The 22,344-nt window shown below is 61.0% G+C and overlaps 1 protein-coding gene across 7 annotated transcripts; it reads left to right on the top strand.

The window, feature by feature from the left end:
* Positions 1–20: 20 nt before the first annotated feature.
* Positions 21–18,822, top strand: FGFR4 (fibroblast growth factor receptor 4). 7 transcript variants are annotated; one of them, XM_052685136.1, is made up of 21 exons: positions 21–108; positions 209–312; positions 381–473; positions 1,311–1,461; positions 2,249–2,488; positions 13,583–13,672; positions 13,763–13,929; positions 14,011–14,134; positions 14,314–14,504; positions 14,585–14,723; positions 14,806–14,999; positions 15,159–15,304; positions 15,404–15,525; positions 15,608–15,718; positions 15,791–15,981; positions 16,110–16,232; positions 16,311–16,381; positions 16,600–16,737; positions 16,809–16,914; positions 17,459–17,490; positions 17,605–18,822. In XM_052685136.1, the coding sequence occupies exons 1-21, from the start codon at positions 48–50 to the stop codon at positions 17,627–17,629; spliced, it is 2,619 nt and encodes an 872-aa protein (XP_052541096.1). In that variant the 5' UTR covers positions 21–47; the 3' UTR covers positions 17,630–18,822. The 7 variants fall into 7 exon arrangements, with proteins under 7 accessions (XP_052541096.1, XP_052541097.1, XP_052541094.1 ...); XM_052685137.1 differs by lacking the exon at positions 17,459–17,490 and having other exon boundaries at positions 22–108; XM_052685134.1 differs by lacking the exons at positions 17,459–17,490; positions 17,605–18,822 and adding an exon at positions 16,984–17,451 and having other exon boundaries at positions 22–108.
* The last annotated feature ends 3,522 nt before the right edge of the window (positions 18,823–22,344 follow it).

Raw genomic sequence — 22,344 nt, forward strand, 5'->3', positions numbered from 1 at the left:
GTCGCTAGGCAACCGCGGCTCTCGCGAGAGCGACGGGGGCGGCCAAGATGGCGGACGGGGCGGGTAGCAACGGGGACGCCGCGGCGCTGCCGGTGGGCAGGGAGGCAGGTGAGCGGCCCGGGGCGGGGGAGCGGCCCGGCGGGCGGCCCCGGGGGGGCGGCCGGGCAGAGTCGGAGCGGTTCGGGCTGAGCGCGGCGTGTGTTGGCAGTGGAGCGGCTGATCCGGGAGAACGGGCACATCTTCACCGAGGCGCAGTGCAAGGTGTGCAGCGCGTTGCTCATCTCCGAGTCGCAGCGCCTGGCGCATTACCAGGTGAGCGCCGCGCCGGGCGGGGCTGCGGGCGGCCGGGCAGGGCCGGGTAACGCTGTCACTGCCCGCAGAGCAAGAAGCACGCCAACAAGGTGCGGAGGTACCTCTCCATCCACGGCGAGGAGGAGCTGGCGGCCGGGAAGAAGATGAAGCTGGACGCCAAGGTGAGACGAGGGCCGGGCCTGAGGGGTCGTGGGCTGAGCTGCGCGCTGCCGGGCTGCCCTTCTGTTCCCTTGTGCTCTTAGAAATAAGCCGTGTCGGTGAGTACGGCTCCTGTCGCCTCGCCCTCCTAAAGAACTGCACGTTGCCTCCTACTGAAAGGCCCTCTGAGAAGAGCAGGGGAGCAGCAAGCTGCCGGGAATATCGCTGTGTGCGACATCTCATTTCACTGGCAGCGCAGTGCAGGGTGCACGGTTTGCTGGATTTTGTTTTGCACTTCTTAAGTTTTATTTCTTGGTCAGTAAGGAACACGCCTGCCAGCTGTCTGCTCCGTGACTCATTTGGGAAACAGATTCTACTTCTACGATTGCTTCAGCTTTGGTCCCTAACCCTCATAGGTTTGTTGTATGGATGGAGGGGAGGATGAAGGAGGTTGCCTTCATGCAGTGCGAGGCCTAACAGACTGCTGCTGCCTGCCCAGCTGGCATTGCTGATGGCCCAGCTGATAGCAGCACTTGTGCTCCTTAGCTCACACCTTAGAGAGCAGGGGTCAGATCGGCTCCTGCTGCCGTGCAGTTAGCCTTGTGCTGGGTCCATGCAGGCCCTGACATCTCCTCTACCTGAAGTGTTTCACTGAGACTGAGAAAACCAGAGTCTGAAGCAGGAACACTGTCTGGTGAAGGAGAAGATGATGCTGTGCCGTGGAAGTCCCATTCAGTCAAACAATAACAACTTCAACTTCACATTCAGTATCTCTGAAGATTTAGTTTCTTGAATGCCTTAGAATTCCTCCTAGTAACAAACTTTCCAACCTCAGCCACTCTGTGGTTCTGTGCACACAGGAGAGCAAGCAGGAAGGCACCAACGGGGAGGACAGGAACAAATGTTGTCCCATCTGTAACATGACCTTTTCTTCTCCTGCTGTGGCCACGTCTCACTACCTGGGGAAGACTCATGCCAAGAATGTGAAGCAGCAGTCCCCTAAAGTGGAAGGTAAGTCTGTCTGCAGTGCCTTTGTGTTGTGAAGCTCAAACTAGGAAAATGCTGCATGTAATGGTTTTCCATTGAGAGGTGCCATTGGACATGTCATCCTTTTTGTGTGTGTGTGGTCCCTGAAACAGGGAAAGCCAGCAGTGTGCCTCCAGATCCACAGCCTTTATCAGCAGCGTGCTTGGTAGAATGGCTTGGCTAAATGTTCCTGCATGCAAGGAATGGGACAGAGCCCGTTGTTGTTCATGCAGCTGTAGAAGCATCTGTCACAGGATGTGATGCTCGCTTAAAGCTTACAGGGACCAAAGCAACTGGTGAAATGCCCATGAGATGAATTGGTCAGGCCTGCTCAGCTACAGGGCTGTAGCTTCTGTGGTTCAGGGACTTCTAAATGCAAACAGCTGGAAGCTGGGAGAGTGACACTGGGAAGTGTGAGTGTGTGCTCGTCCTGACCTCGTGCTTTGCCTCTGCTGTCTGCCCTGGCCCATTCTCAAGGCAGACCTGACTGTGAGAAGCCTTCAGGAAGGCGTACGTGGTCTGGTGTCTGCCACTTCCCCATGAGAGGAGCCTGCAGGTGTGAGCTCCTCTCTGGGGTTTGTGCCCCTGCTGGGAGTTGCTTTACCATGTGCCTTCCAGTTCTGGAGCAATTGGGGCTGTTTTATGGTTTTAGTTTTGGGGGGGTTTTTTTGTTTGTATTTTTGTTTGTCTGTGTAATGCATGTTTTGGGGAAATAAAACTGCCTTTTTTTTTTTTCTGTCTAACTGACCAAGAGTTTGGATTCATCCCACAGACGTGGTGCCTCCACAGAAACATCCTGCTACCCTCCCTACCTCTACTGTATCTTCTAATGAAGAGAACAAGGACATTGCAGACCCAGACAAGTTCTGTAGCCTCTGCCATGCCACTTTCAACAACCCCCTTATGGCAAAACAACACTATGTAGGCAAGAAGCACAGAAAGCAAGAAACCAAACACAAGCTGATGGCACGCTATGGCCGAACTCCTGACGCACCAGCATCGTCCTTCCTGGGTGAGTTCTCAGCAGGCAGGCTGGTAAGGAGCTGGAGAGCAGGGTGGGAGAGCAGCAGTGTGCATCTGACAGGTCTCTGAACGAGGGATTCTGTGCGGAGGGAGCAGGGGAGGATTGCCCATGGTGAGGATCTTGGTGATGCCCCGTAAGATTGACCTGGTTGCTACTGTAATTCCTTGGCAGCAGGAGAGGTTTTTTAGACTGTAGCTGCTGGTGAGGAACTTTGAGATGTGTTTTGCAACGCTGTCTCATCAAGTACGTGTCCTTTTTACTCTCTGTGCAGATAATCCAGGGATTTTGGCCAGTGCTGTTTCCAGCTAGGTGGATTGCATCCAAAATGGAAAGATAAAAGTGGCATTTGATGCTTAAAAAATGTCTGAGGGACTAGGCAAAGATGGAAGAAATAGGTTTAACTGCACCTGCTGCTTCAAAGCGCATGAAAGCCAGAGAGATTTCTCCCTGAATGCTTTCTGCCTCTGTGTGGGCACTTCATCTGATGAACTAATGCAACTCCATCCGGAGCAAGCAGGAATGTGGAAAAAATTGAGCTATTAAGGAGGAACTTTAGGCAGACAGTTAACACTCATTTGGTTTATGATCTGTTCCTTATGAGTGCTTCTGTATGATGAAAGCCCTTGCAGTCCAGTGAAAGCATTAGGAGCTCACAGTGAACTCCCTTGTTCTTTCTAGCATCCTTCTGTTGGACCAGGAAGTGTGTAGTACCCTGCTGGATGCTTCAAGTATATAATAAGCAGACAAATCATCTTAAAATCTTCTTCAAGGGCTTCTTTCTCTGTCATAAAAATGCCCGTAAGCAGAAGATTAATTATTCTAATTCTTTGCGGGCCACCTTTAGCTACTGGTAGCACTTATGAGGAATTAAACTCAATTATCCCAGTAATATTCTCTCCCACATCGTGTAGTCATGTGGGAGATGGAAAAGGTGCTTCATATCTTGTGTTGCCCATCTGCTCTTTACCTAATTAGCGGGGCCTGATCAATGGTTCCATTTTGTTGTGACTCAGGCTGTGGAGCCCCAGCCCAGGCTGGGTGAGCAGGCAGTGCAGTTGCCACGTGATTGATGCGATTTGTGGAGAGCTTACAGAGCTGGAGTGTCTCCATCCACATCTCTGTGTTGCTTAAGCTGTTCCAGGCGAGGTTACAGAGCTGTGGCGTGGTGTGGAGCTGTTCTGGTGGGACGGGCTGCACTCAGGGATGTATTTTCCTGCTCCCTTTGCCTGTCTCTATGTGCTGGCAGCCATGCTAAGCTGGCATGCCAGCGTAGTTCTTCCCAGCCCAAACTTCTCGTTCTCTCTTACAAAACCGGGCTTGAAATCAGACTTACACTTTTGTCAAGGCTCTGGTCTCTGAACATACGTTCCCTGTTGGGATCTGGCCCTCGGCAGATGAAGATGTGTCATTGATAGCAGAGCCAAGATGCCTTTCTGCTTAAAGCTCCTCCGGGAGCCATTCATGTGGGGTGCTGGAGTGTTCCCTAAATAACCTGTCTACCTGATTTTCAGCAGGGATATCTTGACCTCAGTTGTGAAGGGAGGTGGGTGTGAGGGCTGTGACGGCTCCTCCGGCCCTTCGCATCCGAACCCAGCCGTTCTGAGAGTTAAACGGTGCCCACTGGAGTCTGAAGTCTCTGTGGGCAGCAGCCAGATGGGGAGGCGTCTGCTGTGCCACGTGTGGTGCTTCTCCCTCAGTGGTTATGCTGCTCTGCACCCCCTGAGCGAGTGCCCCCTTTCCCCTTAAGGAAGTGTTTACTTTGTGAGACTCCCAGGCAGAGCCCTTCCCCAGAGAGCTGGAATTGAGGAGCACGTAATGCTGCAGGGATGCATGCCAGCACTTTCCCATTACGGGCTGCTGTGGCCAGCTCTGCTGCTTTGCTTGCTTGTCTGCTATCCGACCCCCAGGACTCTCATTCCAGCAGGAGCTGTGGTGACGCACAAACCACTGCTCTGCCTCCTGCCACTATTGTTAGAAGCTGCTTCTTTTTGCAGTTAACTGATAGCTGGCTGTACCTGAAGGGCCTGAGGATAGAGTTTAGTATTCCCAGCTGGCACCTCAGCAGGGCTTAGCAGAGCACTGCGCTGTGGAAATTGACGTTGTGTATAATCTCCTCTGGCTGCTTTTTCTTTTTTTCTTTTTTTTCTTAATTGAAACATCAAATGTACAGATTTACTGCCTCCCTTGATTGTTTTTAGGAGATGTACGGATCAGGAGAAGTGGGAATTTTGGAGAAAAGTGGAGTTACAGAGGCAGTAGAACATCAGGTTTGGTGTACTAATTGCTGAGTTTTCACCTCATCTGAAAGTGTGAAGTGGTTACAGGAAAGGTGTGTTTGGTTTTGTAGATAACAGACCCATGTTCTGATCGGGAAAGGTTTTTTTTTCTGGCTCTTTCCCTCTTACCCAGAGGCTGACTGATATCTGGCAGGGTATGGGATCCCGTGATCCCTGCCTGGTCAGGCTATTCATGTGCTACTTGCTTTGTTTAGCAGTTATTTAACACATCAAGTGATCGATTATCTCACTTGTTTCTACCTCAGGCACCAAGTTGTTGGCTAGCTGTGCTGTGTGTGTTAACATTGATGTCTGTTTCAGCTGGGAAGGGCTATCCCTGCAACACGTGTAACATAGTACTGAACTCCATAGAGCAGTACCAAGCTCACATCAGTGGCTTCAAACACAAGAATCAGTAAGTAACTTTCTTGTTTAACTATGTCTCTAGCCTTGCTTTTCACACTGTTTTCAATATAGCTTTAATGCAGTTTTGCATGTGTATTTCAAGCTGGCCCTTGCAAACAGAACAATATTTGTGCAAGCCCGTGCTGTTTGTTCTGAAGCCAATTAACTGGTGTAGGTTTGCACCCCCTCAGCCTCTTCAGCAGCTCCCTCTGCAGACAGCTCAAGGATGCTGCTGCAGCAAAAGTGCCTTTCAACTGCTTTCATTTCTCAGAGGTTCAGGTCTGCGAGGCCCCCTGCAGTGAGCACATCCATCCTGATTCTTGTTGAGCAGCTCTTCTGTAAGAACCAAGATGTGAATTAAAGCAAAGTGTGACGTAGCGGAGGTCAGCTTGGCATTCTGGCCTCTCTTGGAGCTGCTTGTTCTAAAATTTGGCACGTAGTCAGCACGCTCCAGAAACCTAGAATGTATTTCTGAGCTGGCTCTCCAAACTGGTGAGTTAAACAAGATAATCCCAATATTGGTCATCCTCTGCCAGGGAAATGATTAACATCACACGTACTTATTCTGGACAATGGCAGAGTTCAGATCTCTGATTTCAAAGCATTATGTTAAGGAAGGTTGATAACTGACCTGGGGTGCTGAGACAGCTGAGAAGCTGGTCAGTGAGTTGGAAGAAAGAGGTATTAGGAAAAACTGCCTGAAGTGGTGACCAAATTTCCCAGAAAGACCAAAAGGGAAACTGGAATCTTGCATTGCATACCTGTGGAATAGCAGCCCTGTTACACTCTTGAGTATTTGATTGGAAGGCATAAGCCTTGTCTGTCCCTTTGTGAAGGCCAGCTCTTGGAAAGCACAGCAGGATCAGTGGATGACAAACGTCTGGCCTGAACTGATCCCGTTCTAGAAGGATAACACTGAAGGCATTCCCAACATGCATGCATAACCGCCCACTTTAAGGACATGGATGCTGTTCCAGCCAAATAACTCCCTTTCAGAAAGCTGCTTCTGGATTTTGCTGTTAAGTCGTGTTCCAGGCCAGCTTCTGCAGTCTGAAAGGAGCCAGGATACTTGCTTTGTAGTGGAAGCTCTTCACGGTCCTTGAGCTAAGCAGTAGCTAGTTCTGCCGTACTAAAGGTGTCTGTTTACACACACAGAGGGTAAGAATCCACTCAGAAGCTTTTCTGGCAAGTTGTTGACTTGTCTATAGGACTCTGCTCTGCTGGCAGCCGTGTTTTCTGGGCACTGATTGCAGCTGACAGATTTCAGAGCCATTCTGACACTGTCTCCTTTTTTCCCTTCTTTTCCTCTTTCTCCCTCCGATGCCCAGGATGCCAGGAGCAGTGCCAGTTGTAGGACCATTCCCACCACAGCAGTATGTCCGGGAAGAAACAACTGCTCCAGGAGGCTACAGTTACTTCAGCCAAGACTTCTAGAGCAAGTTGCAGCACTGTTCTTGGAGTTGTTGACGGCCAAGAACACGCATCCTTTGCCAGCCCACAATGGTTTCATTATCCCTCTGGATAAGCAAAGCCCTACCCTCCTGTATGCACCCGTTGAGCAGAACAGGGACTGAATCTGTCTGAAAAAGGATCCAGCTGGAAGAGACTTGGTAGACAGCAAATACTTCACTCCCTTAGAGTAGTTTTCATTGTGTAATTGCTTCCTGTAAAGGTGGGTGCGGTGTGAGAGGAAGTGTGTATCTGGTATAAGGAGAGTCTGGCAACAGGCTGGTAACATCTACCTCCTCCCTTACCAGAGCAAATAGTGGATTCCTGCACCTGGAGGCCAGCAGCCCACGCTTAGAGGTGTGAATGGGACACCTTGTGGGTTGTTTGGCTTTTTGCAGACCTCACATAGGAAATGGCAGCGTGGCATCTCTTGTCGTGACTCCTCTGGGCAGGTTTGTGTGCAGAACTCCTTGAGGCACTGATTGCCATCAGAGCCTCTCTCAGTACTGCAGTTCAGGAGTTGTGTTGTTTGGTGTCTAACAGGTAGTTGTGATTTGTGGTGTTCAGTGCTGCTGGTGGGAGCGGAGGGCTGATGGAGGAGTTCGAGCTCTTGTTTCTCCAGGCAGCTCAGCCCTCTGCTCTGAGGATTTCCACGTGGAAGGAAGAAACAGTTTAGCCTGGTTTCCTATGGAAACAGGTGTATGTGATCATTCACTGTGTGTGTCTTTACCCCTCATAACTTAAAGTAATCTCAAACTTGGCAGTGGTGGAAATCTCCAAGACCCAAATGCAATCAGCAGAGGAAGGTGAGCAGGAAGAGTCCATCTTGGGTTCTGTGAGGGTCTGTGCATAAGTGCAGTGTTTTCCCTACTGCCAGCAAAATATTGATAGGGAAGGAGGAAAAAAAAACAAAAAGAGGAGGTAAATATAGAAATAACAGAATACTGTAGTATGGCTTGGTTGAATTGTTTGCTGGCTGAAAACCTACAAGTTCTTTGGAAACCTGACTTAGCTCTTCATTAGACACTGCTTGCCCAGCCCCTCTCCTCAAAGTCCTTACGCATTTGTACCATCATGGAGATGTTCTGCCTTTCAAACGTGGAAATTAACGATGGCCTCTTCGTGCTGCTAATGTGCTGGATCTGTTAGAAGAGCCCCGAGAAGGAAGGGGGCCATCTGAGGCTGTTGTGCATTTGGGATGAGTTCTGCAGATGTTCTGCCCTTGAGCTAGGGCTGTCCCGTTCTTTGCTGGCCCACCGCAGGAGCCCTGGTGTCGGCTGGCCTCGTGCTCAGCGCCAGCGCCCCGTGTTGGGCAGCCCATGGCTTTGTCCCAGCCTCAGTGCCTCCGTGGAGCTGAGTTGGCCAGGCTGGGCCAAGTGCCACTGTTTTCCTTCCTCGGGGCAGGAGGACAGACCTGCCTGGCCGAGAGGAGCAGAGGTGATGGACGTGCTGCCTCCCACTGCTGCAGCAGCTGCTGGAGGGCGGTGTGGGGCCCTGCGCTCCCGGTGCTGCGTTCCAGGCTGAGCAGCTGCCGTCTCTGCGAGGCTGAGAGCCAGGCTGGGGGGGCACTTCCAAAACCCTGCGTGCGCTGGTCAGGTTAAGCAAGGAGAGGGAGTTGGTTGTTAATCTCTGCACTTGGAGTGAGTGCCTTCCCTCCCTGCTCGAGGCTGTGCACGAGCTTTGTTTGCCTTCACCCAGCACAGGATCTGCCATCTCCCCTTAGGACAGGCTCCTGCTGGGCTGGGTTTGCCTTCCTGATGTTTTCCAGTCTTGCTGTAATGCTGAGGGCTGACCTTAGCCTCCTGCTTGAGAGGGAGTTTTGTTAAGCTAAGCAAGCTGATCAACCAGCAGAAAATTGCAGTGAAGTAAAGGAAGCATTGTGTGCCTGGTGGCACTGGATGGCCTCCAGCTCCGATCTCCACTGCTTAGCTCTCGTCTCGCTGCACGAGGGCAGGTGCCTGCTAGCTGTGCTGTGCATTGAACCAACAGGTATCCATTTCCAGCACTGCCCAGTCCAGTGTGTCGCTCCATTCTGTGTACTGACAGTTTTGCCTTCCTCTGTACATGATGTTTATGTATCTGCTGTTTCCCTAAGGTGAAGCTCTCCAAATAGAGTGTTTATTACTACTTCTGGGTGCTGCTTCTTTACTATAGCCCTTCCTGGGTTTTTGCCATCCTTCAAAGTAAAGAAGAGGGTACAGACCCCTGTGACTTGTTTGGGAGGGGTGGGAGGCTTGTGTTCCCATCTGCTATCCCCAGGCACCCTGAGATCCAGACAGAGCCACCAAGTGCCTTCCTCTGTGCTCCACTGGCACGTCTGCATGGCCTGGGGCACACCAACGTCACCAAGGGGAAGGCAGGACAGTCTGCACACACACAGTGCTGGCGCTTCTGCAGACTGTTGTGTTGCTTGTGCTGAAAACATCCGTCACAGCCACAGGGCACTGGGCCGTTTTCTGGCAGCTGGGGAGCAGAGCGATGGTGTGCAGCCACTCCCCTGTCTGCACCGCGCCTCACTGGGGCAGGATGTGCTCCCAGCAAGGCCTAGATGGGCGCCCCCCACTGCCTAGCTGCAGGCTGTGCCCACGCTACGTCCTGGTACCACACCGCAGCACCCACGGGCACCCAGCAGCACGGTGCCACAGGAGCTGCGGCCTGGCGATGGGGCGGTGTGCAGGGGGAGGCAGAGCACACTGTGCACACTGTGGCCCTTTTGTCCCACAGCGGTGCTGCCTGCCCCTGCCCGGGCCCCTGCGGGCAGCACCTGGCTGTGCCGGGGCTGCAGCTGCCGTGGCCAAGCCCCAGAGCCTTCCGTGCTGGCAGCGAGCGCAGGGCGTGGAGCCACCACGGCCACGTCCCCGTGGAGGTGCCGCCATCCCCGGCTCTTTCACTGCCAGCTCTGCAGAGCTTGCCCAGCTGAGCCCCGGCACGGCGCTGGGACCCCTCAGCTGGGGAGGAGCGCAGCCCCATCTGCAGCCCTAACCGCTGCCCTCCCTCGTGGTCCTGCTGTCTCCAGCAAGTAAATCGGGTGCAGATGTGGGGCTGGGTGCCTGCTTGCCATTAGGGTTTGGGAACACAGCGGTGGCCCAGCTCCTGCCTTGCAGCACCCTGCTGTTCCTGGGGTATCCTGCCTTTGAGCCCTGCAGCACGGCTTGCTCAGCACATGGCATCCTGGGTGGCAGCACCCATACAGACTGTTTCTGAGCATGGCATGGCTGTCCCCAGAGGGGCTGTAGGATGCAGCTCATGCTGTGCTGCAGGACGTTCCCTGCTTGCCTTGGAAAGAGCTCAGTGCCTGCTGATGAGGGCTTGATTGAGGCTCATGCCCCTCACTCGGCAGTCCCTGTGCCAGGCCTGTGTTTTCATCTCTCCAGAGGGAACAACAACAGGTTCATGTTTGCCAAGTGGTGCCTGGTTAAACCTTAACCCGGCTGGGTTGCTCCATCGGTTCCTCCCTGTGGGAGATAAGGATCAGCAGGAATGCAGCATTCTGCTCCCTGGGCAGCAGGAACCGAGCCCCTGCCCTGAGCCCACTCTGCAGGACGAACTGTAGGGCTGGGACCTGTGTCCCACAGCCAGCTGCTCCATGCCCAGCAGCCATGCACCCACAAGGCTGGAGCAGGCACCAGTGCGGCTGACCAGCAGGCTGCAGGCTGTGGCCGGGGCAGCGAAGCCAAGTGCTGAGGGCAGTGGGGCTGCACAGAGCCGGTGGGTACTCTCACATGGCTCTTGTGGCCCCGCTCGCTCGGCCTCAGCATCCCGACGCCATGCATGCAGGGTGCTGAGAGCCGGGGACCTGCATCCCAAACAACAGCCGTTCAGGAGATGCCAAGAGAAACTTCCAGGAGGAAAGAGCCCCCTGGGCTCCGCCCCCCCCAAGAGCTGCTGGCCGCGCACGCTGGCCGCAGGTGCGACCGCAGCAGGACCGGCGGCGAGCGCTGGGGCCAGGCACAAGGGGCGGCTGTGTTCCCGCAGCCCCGGCTGCCTTCCAAGAGCAATATTGTTGGCACCAGGCAGGCTCCCTGCGCCGGCAGTGCATACATGGGCCTTTCATGACGGGAGTGGGGATGATTTACTGCCTGGGGGAAGGGGCAGGGGTGGGAGGATGGAGCCCCTGCGCCCAGCCCCTCATGCGTGCCGCTGCTGCGGGGCCCCGCACACGAGCGGGGCTGTGGGTCTGGCTGGGCACAGGCAAACATTGGAGATCGCCTCTCACAGGGCAGAGCTCCAGCTGCCCCATGCACCCCGTGCCCGCTTCTGAGCACCCCCACCATGGGCAGCTCAGTGGCCATGGGAACGCGTGCTCCTCGTGGTGCCGTGGCAAAGCGAGGTTCCAGGGCAGGGCCGTGCTGTGGCACAGGGATCCGGCACTGGCACAATGCCCCCTTGTTGAGCTGCTGGCGTGGTGGTGCTATAGCGGTGCTGCCGGAGGCGGGCAGCAGGCGGTGGGCTGTGCTGCCGTGAAGGGCTTTTTGTTTGCCTTCAGTTGCTGCTATAAATCAAGCAAGGCAGCCCAAGCCCCCCGGCCCCTTGGCTGGGAGGGGAGCAGCTCCCTGCAGCCCGCACTCCACTGCCCCGTCCTGGCAAGGGACGAGTTGCCGGCACGGGTCCCATGTGCCTGCCTGGCTCCATCCCCACTGCAGGAACCAGGCGGGGATATGGGGGGTCTCGATGCCCATCCCAGGCTCCCAGCACTCTTGCAGGGTTTCTTGCATCCCTCCCCAGACAGCCGCAGGGGATCTGCTGCTCCCACACCCGGGGCTCGGCTGCTGCCTCTGCCTCGCTGGGCATCTCCGTGCCCCTCGCTTTTGGTGTGGTTTGGTTTAAATCGAGCCGAACCCAACATTTTTCTGCGCTTCCGGCACTTTGCAAAGCTCTGCAGAGGCAACTGCTGCTCCGTGAAATTGATGTTCTCGTCCGCTTCACGCATCGGCGGGAATGCGCCGTGCAGAACAGCTGCTGGGGGCTGCGGCGGTGGGGGCTGTGAGAGGGGAGCGGGAGCCCAGGAGGAGAGCGGCCGCGCACGGGATGCGGCACTGCTGCGCCCCGAAGTCACGGCGCCGCGGGATGGGGGTGACAGCGGCAGCCCCGAACGGCGCAGCACTGCAGCTCCGTCGCAAAGCGGCTCCGGGAGGAGCTCCGGGGCTCGGCTCCCGGCTCCGTTCCCGCACGGACCGGAGAAACGGGACGCGGCCGGGACTGCTCCCGGTGCCGGGGGTCCCTCCGGGGAGAGGTGTTTATGGCGCGGATTAGGGCCGGGCCGGCCCCGCCTCGCAGCCCCGCGGTGTTTTACGACGCAGCCTTATGGGCTCCTAATGGGGGTCACGGCCACTTGATGGCCCCGGCAGCGATAACGCCGCGCTAATTGCAGCGGCGGCAATTAGCCCGCGCGCCCCGGCACGGGAACGGCGCCCGGCAACGCGCGGCGGGGGCTGCGGGCTGCGGGCTGTGGGCGGCGCCGCGGCACGGCCGGGGCCCGGGGGCGGGGGACGGGGGGTGGGCAGCGGGCAGCGGGCGGGGCCGGAGCCGCCCCCGGCGAGGCCGCCCGCGGCGCCGCGTAACCCGAGCGCCGCCCTACAAAGTGCCCGCGCCCTCGGCACAGCGCGGCGGGGTGAGAGTCTGGCCCGCCATGGGGCCCCGGCGCTGAGCGGAGCTCGCCCGGCCCCGCAGGACTTTGCTCGGGCCCTCCCCGCCGCGGCCGGTGCGGAGCTGGAGGAGCCGCGCCGTCGGGGCTCCGCGCAGCCGGCTCTGCCCGACGGCCGCGGGGCAGCGCAGCTCCTCGCCGCGGAGCAGCTTCCCGCGGGAGGCCCGGAAGATGCTGCCGCTCTGGCTCGTCCTGGCGGGACTGGTGCTGGCGGCCGGCCCGGCCTCTTCCCACCGCGGGGAGATGGAGCCAGGTACGGGTGGGACTGGGGGGGGGCTGAGGGCGGCTCCGTTACTGGCTTTTCCCGATCCCTCTTCTCGCAGCCTTCGCGGGTCGGCAGCCCGGCTGCGGGCTGTGCCGGCGCGGTTGGGCCGTGGCTGTGCGGTGGTGCGCGCGCGGTGCTGACAGCTGCGGGATTCGGGGCGCGGCGGCAGCGCGTGGGGCACGCGGACGGGGCAGGAGCTGCGGGTCCCGGCGCAGCCGTACGGTCGCTGAACCGCCGCTGCTTTGGTTTGTCCCGGCGGTGGTTTTACTCCGAGCGGCTCTGGGTTTGGAACGGAGCAGAATATTTGCTTTGGAACTGCTTTCCCAGCGTGGGCCAGGCCCGCGGTGTGGGGGAATTGTGCGGGGGTGTTGATGCTGAGCGCTCCCAGTTCTTTCCCGTCCCGGTGCGTTAGGATGAACGCGGGCACCCTGTGCCACAGGCCCCTCTGGAAGGACTGTGGCACGGGTGGCCTTGGCCGGGAACACGGCAGTGCCAGGCCGCGGGGGAAGCCTTGTTCCAGTGCCCGGGGGCAGAGTCCGGCCCTTGCATGAGTCTCTGGCCGGACGGGGCGGCCAGGCGCTGTGCCGTTGTGTGTGTGCTGTGCACAACGGGAAGAAACGTGGTGGGACCCTGCTGTCGGAGCGCTCTGTGCGCAGTGCTGAGCGCGTCTCTCCCGGGCTGCAGAGCTGTTTGAGAGCCCGCTGCTGGAGTCGGAGGAGGAACACCTCCTGCTGGACCCGGGCAATGCGCTGAAGCTGTACTGCGATGCTAACCAGAGCGGGTCCAGAGTAGTCTGGTACAAGGAGTCGCGGCCGCTGCTCCCCGGGCCCCGCATCCGCCTCCAGCAGGGCATACTGGAGATCACCGAGGTTGCCTACGAGGACTCGGGGCTCTACGTGTGTTGGATGCGGGGCTCCGGGGAAGTCCTGCGCAACCTCACCGTCTCTGTAGTGGGTGAGGGCCCAGAGCAGCGCTGAGGGGAGCACAGCCCGACTTTCCCATCCTGCAGACGGGCATCCCTCGTGACCCACTTTCCCTTGCAGACTCACTGGCATCGGGTGATGATGATGAAGACAGCGATGGGGATGGTCCCCACGGAGACCGCAGCGAGGAGCCCGTCTATGTGCACAGAGGTAAGTACTGCCATGGGGGGAGCAACTGGGGGCAGTGGAGCACCCAGGGCCGTGGAGCCGCATCCCACAGTGCTCACTATCTCTCCCCAGCACCTTACTGGACTCACCCGCACCGCATGGACAAGAAGCTGTATGCTGTCCCTGCCGGGAACACGGTCAAGTTCCGCTGCCCAGCCTCGGGCAGCCCCAGCCCCAGCATCCGCTGGTTCAAGAACGGGCGTGAGTTCCGGGGGGAGCACCGCATCGGGGGCATACGGGTAAGGGCCCCCCCACGTCATCATCCTCTCCTGGTGTCTGGCTCAGCTGCAACCCCCTGAACCTGTTGCTCCCCATCGCAGCTCCGGCACCAGCACTGGAGCCTGGTGATGGAGAGTGTGGTGCCTTCCGACCGTGGCAACTATACCTGTCTGGTGGAGAACAGGTTTGGCAGCATCCGCTACAGCTACCTGCTGGACGTGCTGGGTGAGGGTCCGCAGGTGGTGCCGGGAGGGATCCCTACTGCCACTGAGAGGGGATGAAGGCAGAGGAGCCCGTCCTCACCTGCTCTACTTGAGCAGCCCTAGTGTCCCAGCAGCTGAGGGAGGTGGGGTTGGGACACCTCTGGGTGCTGTGGTGACGCTGCCCCTGTACCCTGTGTGCAGAGAGGTCTCCGCACCGGCCCATCCTGCAGGCGGGGCTGCCTGCTAACACCACTGCCCTGGTGGGCAGCGACGTGGAGTTCTTCTGCAAGGTGTACAGCGACGCCCAGCCCCACATCCAGTGGCTGAAGCACATCGAGGTGAACGGCAGCAACTACGGCCCTGACGGGGTGCCCTACGTGCAAGTGCTCAAGGTAGCATCCGGGGGGGTGACAGGGGCACACAGAGCTTGTCCACACACGGGTGTGCTCACAGTCCCTCGCTCTGCCCACAGACTGCAGATATCAACAGCTCTGAGGTGGAGGTGCTGTACCTGCGTAATGTCACCATGGAGGATGCAGGCGAGTACACCTGCCTGGCAGGGAACTCCATCGGCCTCTCCTACCAGTCGGCGTGGCTCACTGTGCTTCCAGGTAGGGCTGGGATTAGGGCTGGGTTTAGGGCTGGAAGCAGCACAGGGACCGTGGTGTAGACTGATATGTGCTCTGCCTCTAGAAGAAGAGCTGGTGCACGAAGCTGAGGCCCCTGAGGCCAAGTACACCGACATTATCATCTACACGTCGGGCTCGCTGGCTGTGGCCATGGCCCTCATCATTGTGGTGCTGTGCCGCATGCAGACGCTGTCGAGCAAGCAGCCCCTGGAGCCCATGGCAGTGCACAAGCTCTCTAAATTCCCACTCATCCGACAGGTGAGGGCTGAGCTGGGTGCACCTTGGTGGTAACTGGCCCTGCTGCTGCCATCTGTCTCTGTCACCTTGTCTGGGGCTGCCCTCACCCGGTTGCACCCAGCAGCACCGGGTCTCAGCAAAAGTCCCGGGTGTCTGAAGGCTGCTGTGCTGTCCCTGCAGTTCTCCCTGGACTCCAGCTCATCAGGGAAGTCCAGCACATCGCTGATGCGTGTCACCCGCCTCTCCTCCAGCTGTGCCCCCATGCTGGCAGGCGTCGTCGAGCTGGACCTGCCCCTGGATTCCAAGTGGGAATTTCCCCGAGAAAAGTAAGGATCTGAGGAGGGCTGGGGCCAGCAGTGCCATTGCCCATGGGCTCAGAGCGGGGTCAGCCCCTTGTGTGCTCATGGCTCTGCCTCCCCCGGCAGGCTGGTGCTGGGGAAGCCCCTGGGTGAGGGCTGCTTTGGGCAGGTGGTGCGGGCAGAGGCGTACGGCATCGACAGGCAGTGGCCGGACCGAGCCGTCACCGTGGCTGTCAAAATGCTCAAAGGTAACGTTTCTGCTGTGGTGTCTGGGCACAGCTCTGCACTGGTGTCACCCCAGCATGCAGTGACACAGCCCTCTGTCCCCAGACAACGCCACCGACAAGGACCTGGCTGACCTCATCTCCGAGATGGAGATGATGAAGCTGATGGACAAACACAAGAACATCATCAACCTGCTGGGAGTGTGCACGCAGGACGGTGAGGGGCTCGGGGGGGCAGGGGGCTGCTGGGGTGGATGGGGCAGGACTGAGTGCTGTTTGCCCTCCCCAGGGCCCCTCTATGTGATAGTGGAGTTCGCTGCCAAGGGCAACCTGCGCGAGTACCTGCGTGCCCGGCGGCCCCCCATGCCTGATTACACCTTCGACATCACGGAGCTGCATGAGGAGCAGCTCTGCTTCAAGGACTTGGTGTCCTGCGTCTACCAGGTGGCCCGCGGCATGGAGTACCTGGAGTCCAGGCGGGTAGGGATGGCGGTGTGTGCGCCACAATGGGGGCGTGAAGGCTGGGCATCTCCTGGGGGTGGTGGTGCCGGGGGGCCTAGGGTGGGAGGTGCCATCTCACACCTGGGGTGATGTGTTCTGCCTGGCAGTGCATCCACCGCGACCTGGCTGCGCGCAACGTCCTGGTCACAGCAGAAAATGTGATGAAAATTGCTGATTTTGGCTTGGCCAGGGATGTCCATGACATTGATTACTACAAGAAAACCAGCAATGTGAGTGTGGGGCTAGGTGCAGGGCAGGGTATGGGTGGAAATCCGTAAGCCTGGCTGAGTTGAGGTTTGTTCCTGTAGGGCCGCTTGCCTGTCAAGTGGATGGCGCCTGAGGCCCTGTTCGACCGCGTCTACACCCACCAGAGTGATGTGTGAGTGCTGGGGCCATAGGGCTGCCATGTGTCCAGGGTGAGGTAGCACTGCAGGGCCTTCAGCTGTAAGGCAGGGGTGCTCCATGGGGTGAAGCTCTGCTCTGGCACTGGCCAGAGCTCTCATCCCTGCTCTTGGGGCACAGCAGGGTGAGGGAAACAGGGCCCTGCCTGCTGTGGGAGGGGTCTGGGACAGTCACACCGTCCTGTGTCCATCGCAGGTGGTCCTTTGGGATCCTGATGTGGGAGATCTTCACCCTGGGTGGCTCCCCGTACCCTGGCATCCCCGTGGAGGAGCTCTTCAAGCTGCTGAAGGAGGGGCACCGTATGGACTGCCCATCCAACTGCACCCACGAGCTGTGAGTACTGGCGCTGGGGGGGGTGGGTGAGTGGGGGGCGGCAGCACCCCCATGACGTGCCCTCATCCCAGGTACATGCTGATGCGGGAGTGCTGGCACGCGGTCCCCTCACAGCGGCCCACCTTTAAGCAGCTGGTGGAGGGGCTGGACAAGATCCTGGCAGCCATCTCGGAGGAGGTGAGGGGAGGAGGGGACGGCCCCTGCGGGGGCACAGGGCAGGCAGTGACAGCGCTGTGTCCTCTTCAGTACCTGGACCTCTCCATGCCCTTCGAGCAGTACTCTCCCTCCTGTGAGGACACCACGAGCACCTGCTCCTCCGACGACTCTGTCTTCACCCACGACCCATTGCCGCTCGCTCCCTGCCTCTTTGCCTGCCCCAGTGGCAGGACTTAGGGGTGGCAGGGCCAGGTGATGCCAGCAGGTATCCACACAGGGCCGTTCCCCGCTTCTCTGGGGCTTCGCTTGTTGGGGACTGAGCTCCTCCTCAACGGTTCTGCTTCAAGCCTGCAGCCTGGCAGCGTCAGCCCCTGCCTCACAGGGGTGGGCATCACCCCAGGGCCCCCCTGGCATCTCCTGGAGAGTCAGCTGTTGTCCAGTGCTTCAATGGAAGTGGCTCCTGGGCGGAGCCCCGCTGCCTGCTCTGTACATAGCCATAGAGATGAATATTTATGTACATGAAATATCGAGCTGATAAATTATTACTATTTTTTTTTTTTAATAGATCTTGGTGCAGTTTCTGGTCTGCTCCCAGGGGTGAGGGAGGAAGGCAGTGCTGCCGGGGGGGCAGTGCCACAGGTGCAGGAAGTGGGGTCCTGTGCCTCCAGCCCCACTCTAGCACAAAGCACTGTTGCATCTGTTCCCCATTAGCTGCTGTTGCGCTAAGCCACCGTGAACTCCGCTACCAGCATCGCCCTGAAATTGATCCACCAACTGCTGCTGGCTCCCAGGCTGGGAAAGAGCCCCGGGCCCCGCACAGTGGGGTCCCCCCTCCCCACCTAGACCTGCTCCGGGACACCCGATAAAAGTGAGTTATGGGCTCTGCACTGCCTTCTCCTAACCCCGGTGCCCCTGGGAGCGGGGTTTGGGAACTGCAGGCCTTGCTCCTGGTGCCCACCTTGCCTTACTGCACCCAGCTCAGCTCCACAGGGAATGTGGGCAGGCAGGGGCTGCAGCTGTCTGCCTGGATCTAGGGTTTCATCTCAGCTCCTCTGCTCCAGTAAGGGCTGGGTTTTTCGTTAGCCCTGGGATCTTGTTTCCTTCTCCAGCTTCCAGCTGCAGGGGCTGCTCCCCACCACTGGAGCTGGCTGCTCCCCACCACTCACACATATGGGAGCTGGCTCAGGGGAGCAATGTGCCCCAACCGCAGGGCAGGTGGAATGAGGCCCCCTGGTCTCACCTACACACTTGTGCTGTGCTGGCACTGGGGTGCAGCCACCTTTGGCTGCATTGCATGTATTTTTGGAGTTGTCCTAGGGTTCTGCTCCCCACTGCAGGTTGAGCCCAGCCCTGCTTTCCCTCTCCCTGCTCCTGGCCATGGGGCCCTACTCCCCCTCTTCCCTGGACGTACCTCCCTCCATGGCTCCCAGACCACCAGCAGGTGTGAAACCTGCCCGGGCCCTACAGCCTCCCTGCCCCGAGGAAGGATCCCAGCTGTCCACTAATGTGCCAGAACCAATGCATTTAGCACAGCCCTGAATGGGGCATTCACATGCCGGAGGGTAAACTGCCCAGGCAGAGGGGGGGGCTGTCCAGTCCTGGCCCCCTGAGCCACAGGAGAGCCATCCCTGGGTTGTGCCTGGGGATGGGACAGTGCCATGTCCCCTGATCTGTGTGTTCACAGGCTGGGGGCTCATCCTTACAATTCAGCACATGGGTGCCCCTAGCACCACTCCTGGGGTCCCAGCAGTGCCCAGCACTGTGCCCCAGCCCCTGCTCAGCATCTGCTGCTGTCCTGCACGCCCTTGCATCCCCTCCATCTCAGGGCTGGGAAGCACTGGGCTGGACAGGGGTATGGGACATGGGGCAGGGGAGGCCGCAGGGCGTCCCGCAGCCTCGCACCAACTGGAAGATGGTTTTATTGTTGAACATTCCTGGTGTTTTCTGTCAGGGCTGAACCAATTGTCCTTAATCCGCCAGGCTCTGCTGGCCAAACAAGTGTGGCTGAGCCACCGGCATCCTGTCCCCACGAACAGGCCCCTTTTGTGAGGGGGATTTAGTGTGTAGCCCAGTAAATCCCGCTGGTTTCCTGAGGCACCGTTCCCACACGCCCTCCCCCAGCTCCAGGCCGTGGCACCGGGCCCCGGGAGGTGCCACGCTGCGGGGCCGGGGCTGCTTCACGCGGGACGTGGGACGTTTCCTGCTCCGCTGCCCACGGAGAGCCCTGAGTCCCGGGGGTGATGCTGAGTGCCGGGGGCACAGAGACGCTTCCTGATGCCAGCCCATTGCCGGAGATGCCTCCTCTTAACGACCCTCTGTTATCGGGAGGGATGGTGCTCTTGGCTTTTCTCCCCAAAACAAAGGAGCTGGGATCTTATCTCCCGACAACATCTGGCTTTTGTGAGATGCAGAACACCTCTGCCCTGGGGCTGGGTGGTTGCTGGGTGCGGCAGGAGGCTGCGAGGCGCCGGGCTCTCCCCTCTGCTCACACCGCTCCGTGAGCACAGCCGGCCTTAGGCAACGAAGGGAGGGCAGGGAAACGGCACGACGGAGTCCCACGCGTGATGGTATCCCACGCTGCTTCCCGGGAGCAGGGCTGAGGAAAGCGAGACATCCGCGTTCCCGGGCATCGGCCTGCGACCAAACCCCCACGGCCGCACCACTGCACCGTACAAAAAGCCCAACGCTTGCACTCTCCCGTGGATGCACACGCATGCACGCTTGCAGTATCGCGCCCAGATCCCGGTGTACTCACACCATTGGAGCACGCGAGGCCCCCCTGCATAGAAACACGCTCCCCCCGCACGGCGCACACCGCGCACATCCGCACCCCGCGGGCAGCCTCGGGCCGCAGCGCTGCGGGGCTGTGCGGGCAGGGCGGGCCGCGAGCCCCATCTCCCGGCCGGCGGCGGCAGCTCCGTGCAGAGCGGCAGCGGAACGGTCGAGCGCTGCCCCGCTCTTCCCCGGCTCCCGGGACGTATCTGCGGGGAAAAACGTAACGAGGCCGGCGTGGGGCACCGCAGCTACCGCTGGCCCTGGGCACAGGGCTGCCAGCTCCGCGGGCAGCGAGGAGAACGCCGAGCCCGTCCTTCCAGCACTGTGCCGTAGCCCCGCGCCGATCGGCGCTGCCCTCTGCAGCTGCCCCGTCCCCCCACGCCGTGCTGGCGCCCAGTGATCGGCTTCGGGGCCCTGGTTCCCCACCTCCCCGTGCCCTCGCGTGTCCCGGTTCCGACGTTCTGGGCTGTGGGTCAGGGCAGAAGGTGCCCAGTGAGGGGACCCCCGCGGGACTCCGCAGCCGATGGCGCGGCCGCGGGCACCGTGCCACCAGCACAAAGCAGATCCCATCCCCACGGCCCGGGGCCTGGCGAGCCGCGCGCTCCCCGGGGAAGGGGCCCCTGCCTGCCCTGCGGGCAGGATGCTCCCCGCTCCTCTCCTCCTCTGCTTCCTTCCTCCCGGCCCGGCCAGCCCTCCCCCTGCCCGCCAGCTTTAACCCTTTCGCCCGCGCTCGCCAACCCCGCGTTCCCAGAACCCTTTGTGCTCCGCTGCGGGGCTGCGCTCCCCCCGGCCCTCAGCCCACCCCACGGCGTTGTGTGTGCGGTAGAGCCCAAGGGCCGCCGGGAAGGCGAGCGGGCGCAGGGGGCAGAGTCCTGCGGGGAAGGGCTCGGGCAGAGACCCCGCAGTGCGTACACAAAGGCGGCCATGGCTCTGCGCTGTGCTCTGAGCGGGAGCGCGGCGGCCGGAAGAGCGTCTGCAGGGACGGTGGCAGCCCCGCGAGAGCGGGTCGGATCGGGAATGGTGCCGTGTGGGGCACCGGGACGGGGCTCAGGGGCTCGGGCCACGCTGGGGGTGCCCACGTGCTCTGTCCCCGGCACAGACACCAGGCCCTGCCCGCAGCACTCGTTCCCCTCCTCCCCCTCCCCCCCCCCGAGAACAAGGGGGAACGAGGCGGGGGCCCATCGCGGTGCGGGGCCCATCCTGGCACCGCGTAGCCCCGGGAGGGCTGCGAGGCGCGGAGCCGCTCTGTGCCGCACGCGGAGCCCTGCCCGTCCCCGGGGGGTATTAAATAAAACCACCGCCTTTATTTTGGGAGTGTGACGGCGCGGCGCGGGGCACGTGGCTGCGGGAGGAAGGAGGGAAAGGCGCTCCCGGGGCCTCGAGTGGCAAGGGCGCGGGGCCGCGTTCCTACGGGGCGCCGCGCCCCACGCGGGCCGCGTCACGGCGGTGGCGCATCGACGCGGGGACGGCGGCGGGGCACCTCCGGGCCGGCCGAGGTGGTCCCGTCGGGTCGCAGGGCGGTGCCGCCGGGCAGCGGGGCGCGGGGCGGCGCCCGACGCGGGGCCGGGCTGCGTCTTGCCGTGATCCCGCCGTGCCCACCTGCGGTCACCGTCGGCGGTCGGGACGCCCGGCCGTAGCGAGCCCCGCGGCCTCGGGAAGGAAGCGCAGCGCCGAGCGGCCCCGCAGCCCCTGCCCGGTCGGGAAACAAAGGGCAGCGGCGCGGGCGTGGGGGGGGCCAGCGCCGCACCGCGCCGAGCCCCGCGGCGGCGGCACGCGGCCCGGGCAGCACCGCCCCGGTGTGTGCCACAGCCCCGCGCTGCCCTCGGCCGCTGCCCCCCGCCCCGCGCCGTGCCGTGCTGAGCCGTGCCGTGCGGTGCCGTGGCGCGGCGCCCGGACCCGCGCGGCTCGTGGCGGAGCCCCCGGCCTCAGCTGGAGGGAGCGACGGAGCTGCCGCCACCACCGCTCGGGGGACGCCGCCGGTGTGCGGGGAGGGGCGGCCCGGGGCCGGCGGCGGGACGGGTGGGAGCGCGGCGCGGCGGGGCCCGACGAGGACGCGGCCGCCGGTTCCCCGCGGGCGAGGCCGTGCCCGGCGGTGCGCGGGCGAGCGGTGGGGAGCCGGGGAAGGGAGCGGGCGGCGGACAATGGTCGGGGCAGCGCGCGGGGCCGAGCCGGGCTCGGTGCCCGCGGGGTCCGAACGCCTCCATTTTGTTGGCGCCCGCGGGCCCGACACCCGCCCGTAGGCCCCGCGCGGCGGCTGGGTGCGGTGGGGCCCGCAGGTGAGGCGCGGCACGGGCCGTGCCTGCGGGGCCGGGGCGGCCGCTGGGGGTGCGGGCCCGCAGGCCGCCATGTGCGCGGGTCGGGCCGGGCCGGGCCGGGCCGCAGGTGGGAGCGGGGCCGGGCCGGGCCGCGTCGGGGGGGGGCAGCACTGAGCGACCCGGCTCCGTGGTCGGGGGGGAGAAGGGGGGGCGCCCGCCGCGGGGTGTGTGTGGGGGAGGGGAGGGGGGAAAGCTGGGGGGGGGGGGGGCGCGCGAGCGCGCGCTGATTGGCCACCGCCGAACCCCAAGAGCGGGCGCGGGGGGCGCGCGCGCAGGCGCGGGGGGCGCGCGCCCGGCGGGATGGCGGCGGCGTCGGGCGCGCGCATGCGGGGGAGGGAGGAGGGAGGCGGCGGAGGAGCGC

The sequence above is a fragment of the Tympanuchus pallidicinctus genome, unplaced genomic scaffold, assembly GCF_026119805.1.
Source record: "Tympanuchus pallidicinctus isolate F22 unplaced genomic scaffold, pur_lepc_1.0 scaffold21, whole genome shotgun sequence".
Classification (NCBI taxonomy): Eukaryota; Metazoa; Chordata; class Aves; order Galliformes; family Phasianidae; genus Tympanuchus; species Tympanuchus pallidicinctus.

Bases quoted from the DNA above. Each gene is read 5' to 3' on its own strand.
- FGFR4 (XM_052685134.1), top strand. From the start codon at position 48: ATGGCGGACGGGGCGGGTAGCAACGGGGACGCCGCGGCGCTGCCGGTG. The intron at 1,462-2,248 runs GTAAGTCTGTCT...TTCATCCCACAG, and splicing joins GCAGTCCCCTAAAGTGGAAG to ACGTGGTGCCTCCACAGAAA. The intron at 15,526-15,607 runs GTAACGTTTCTG...CTCTGTCCCCAG, and splicing joins GGCTGTCAAAATGCTCAAAG to ACAACGCCACCGACAAGGAC.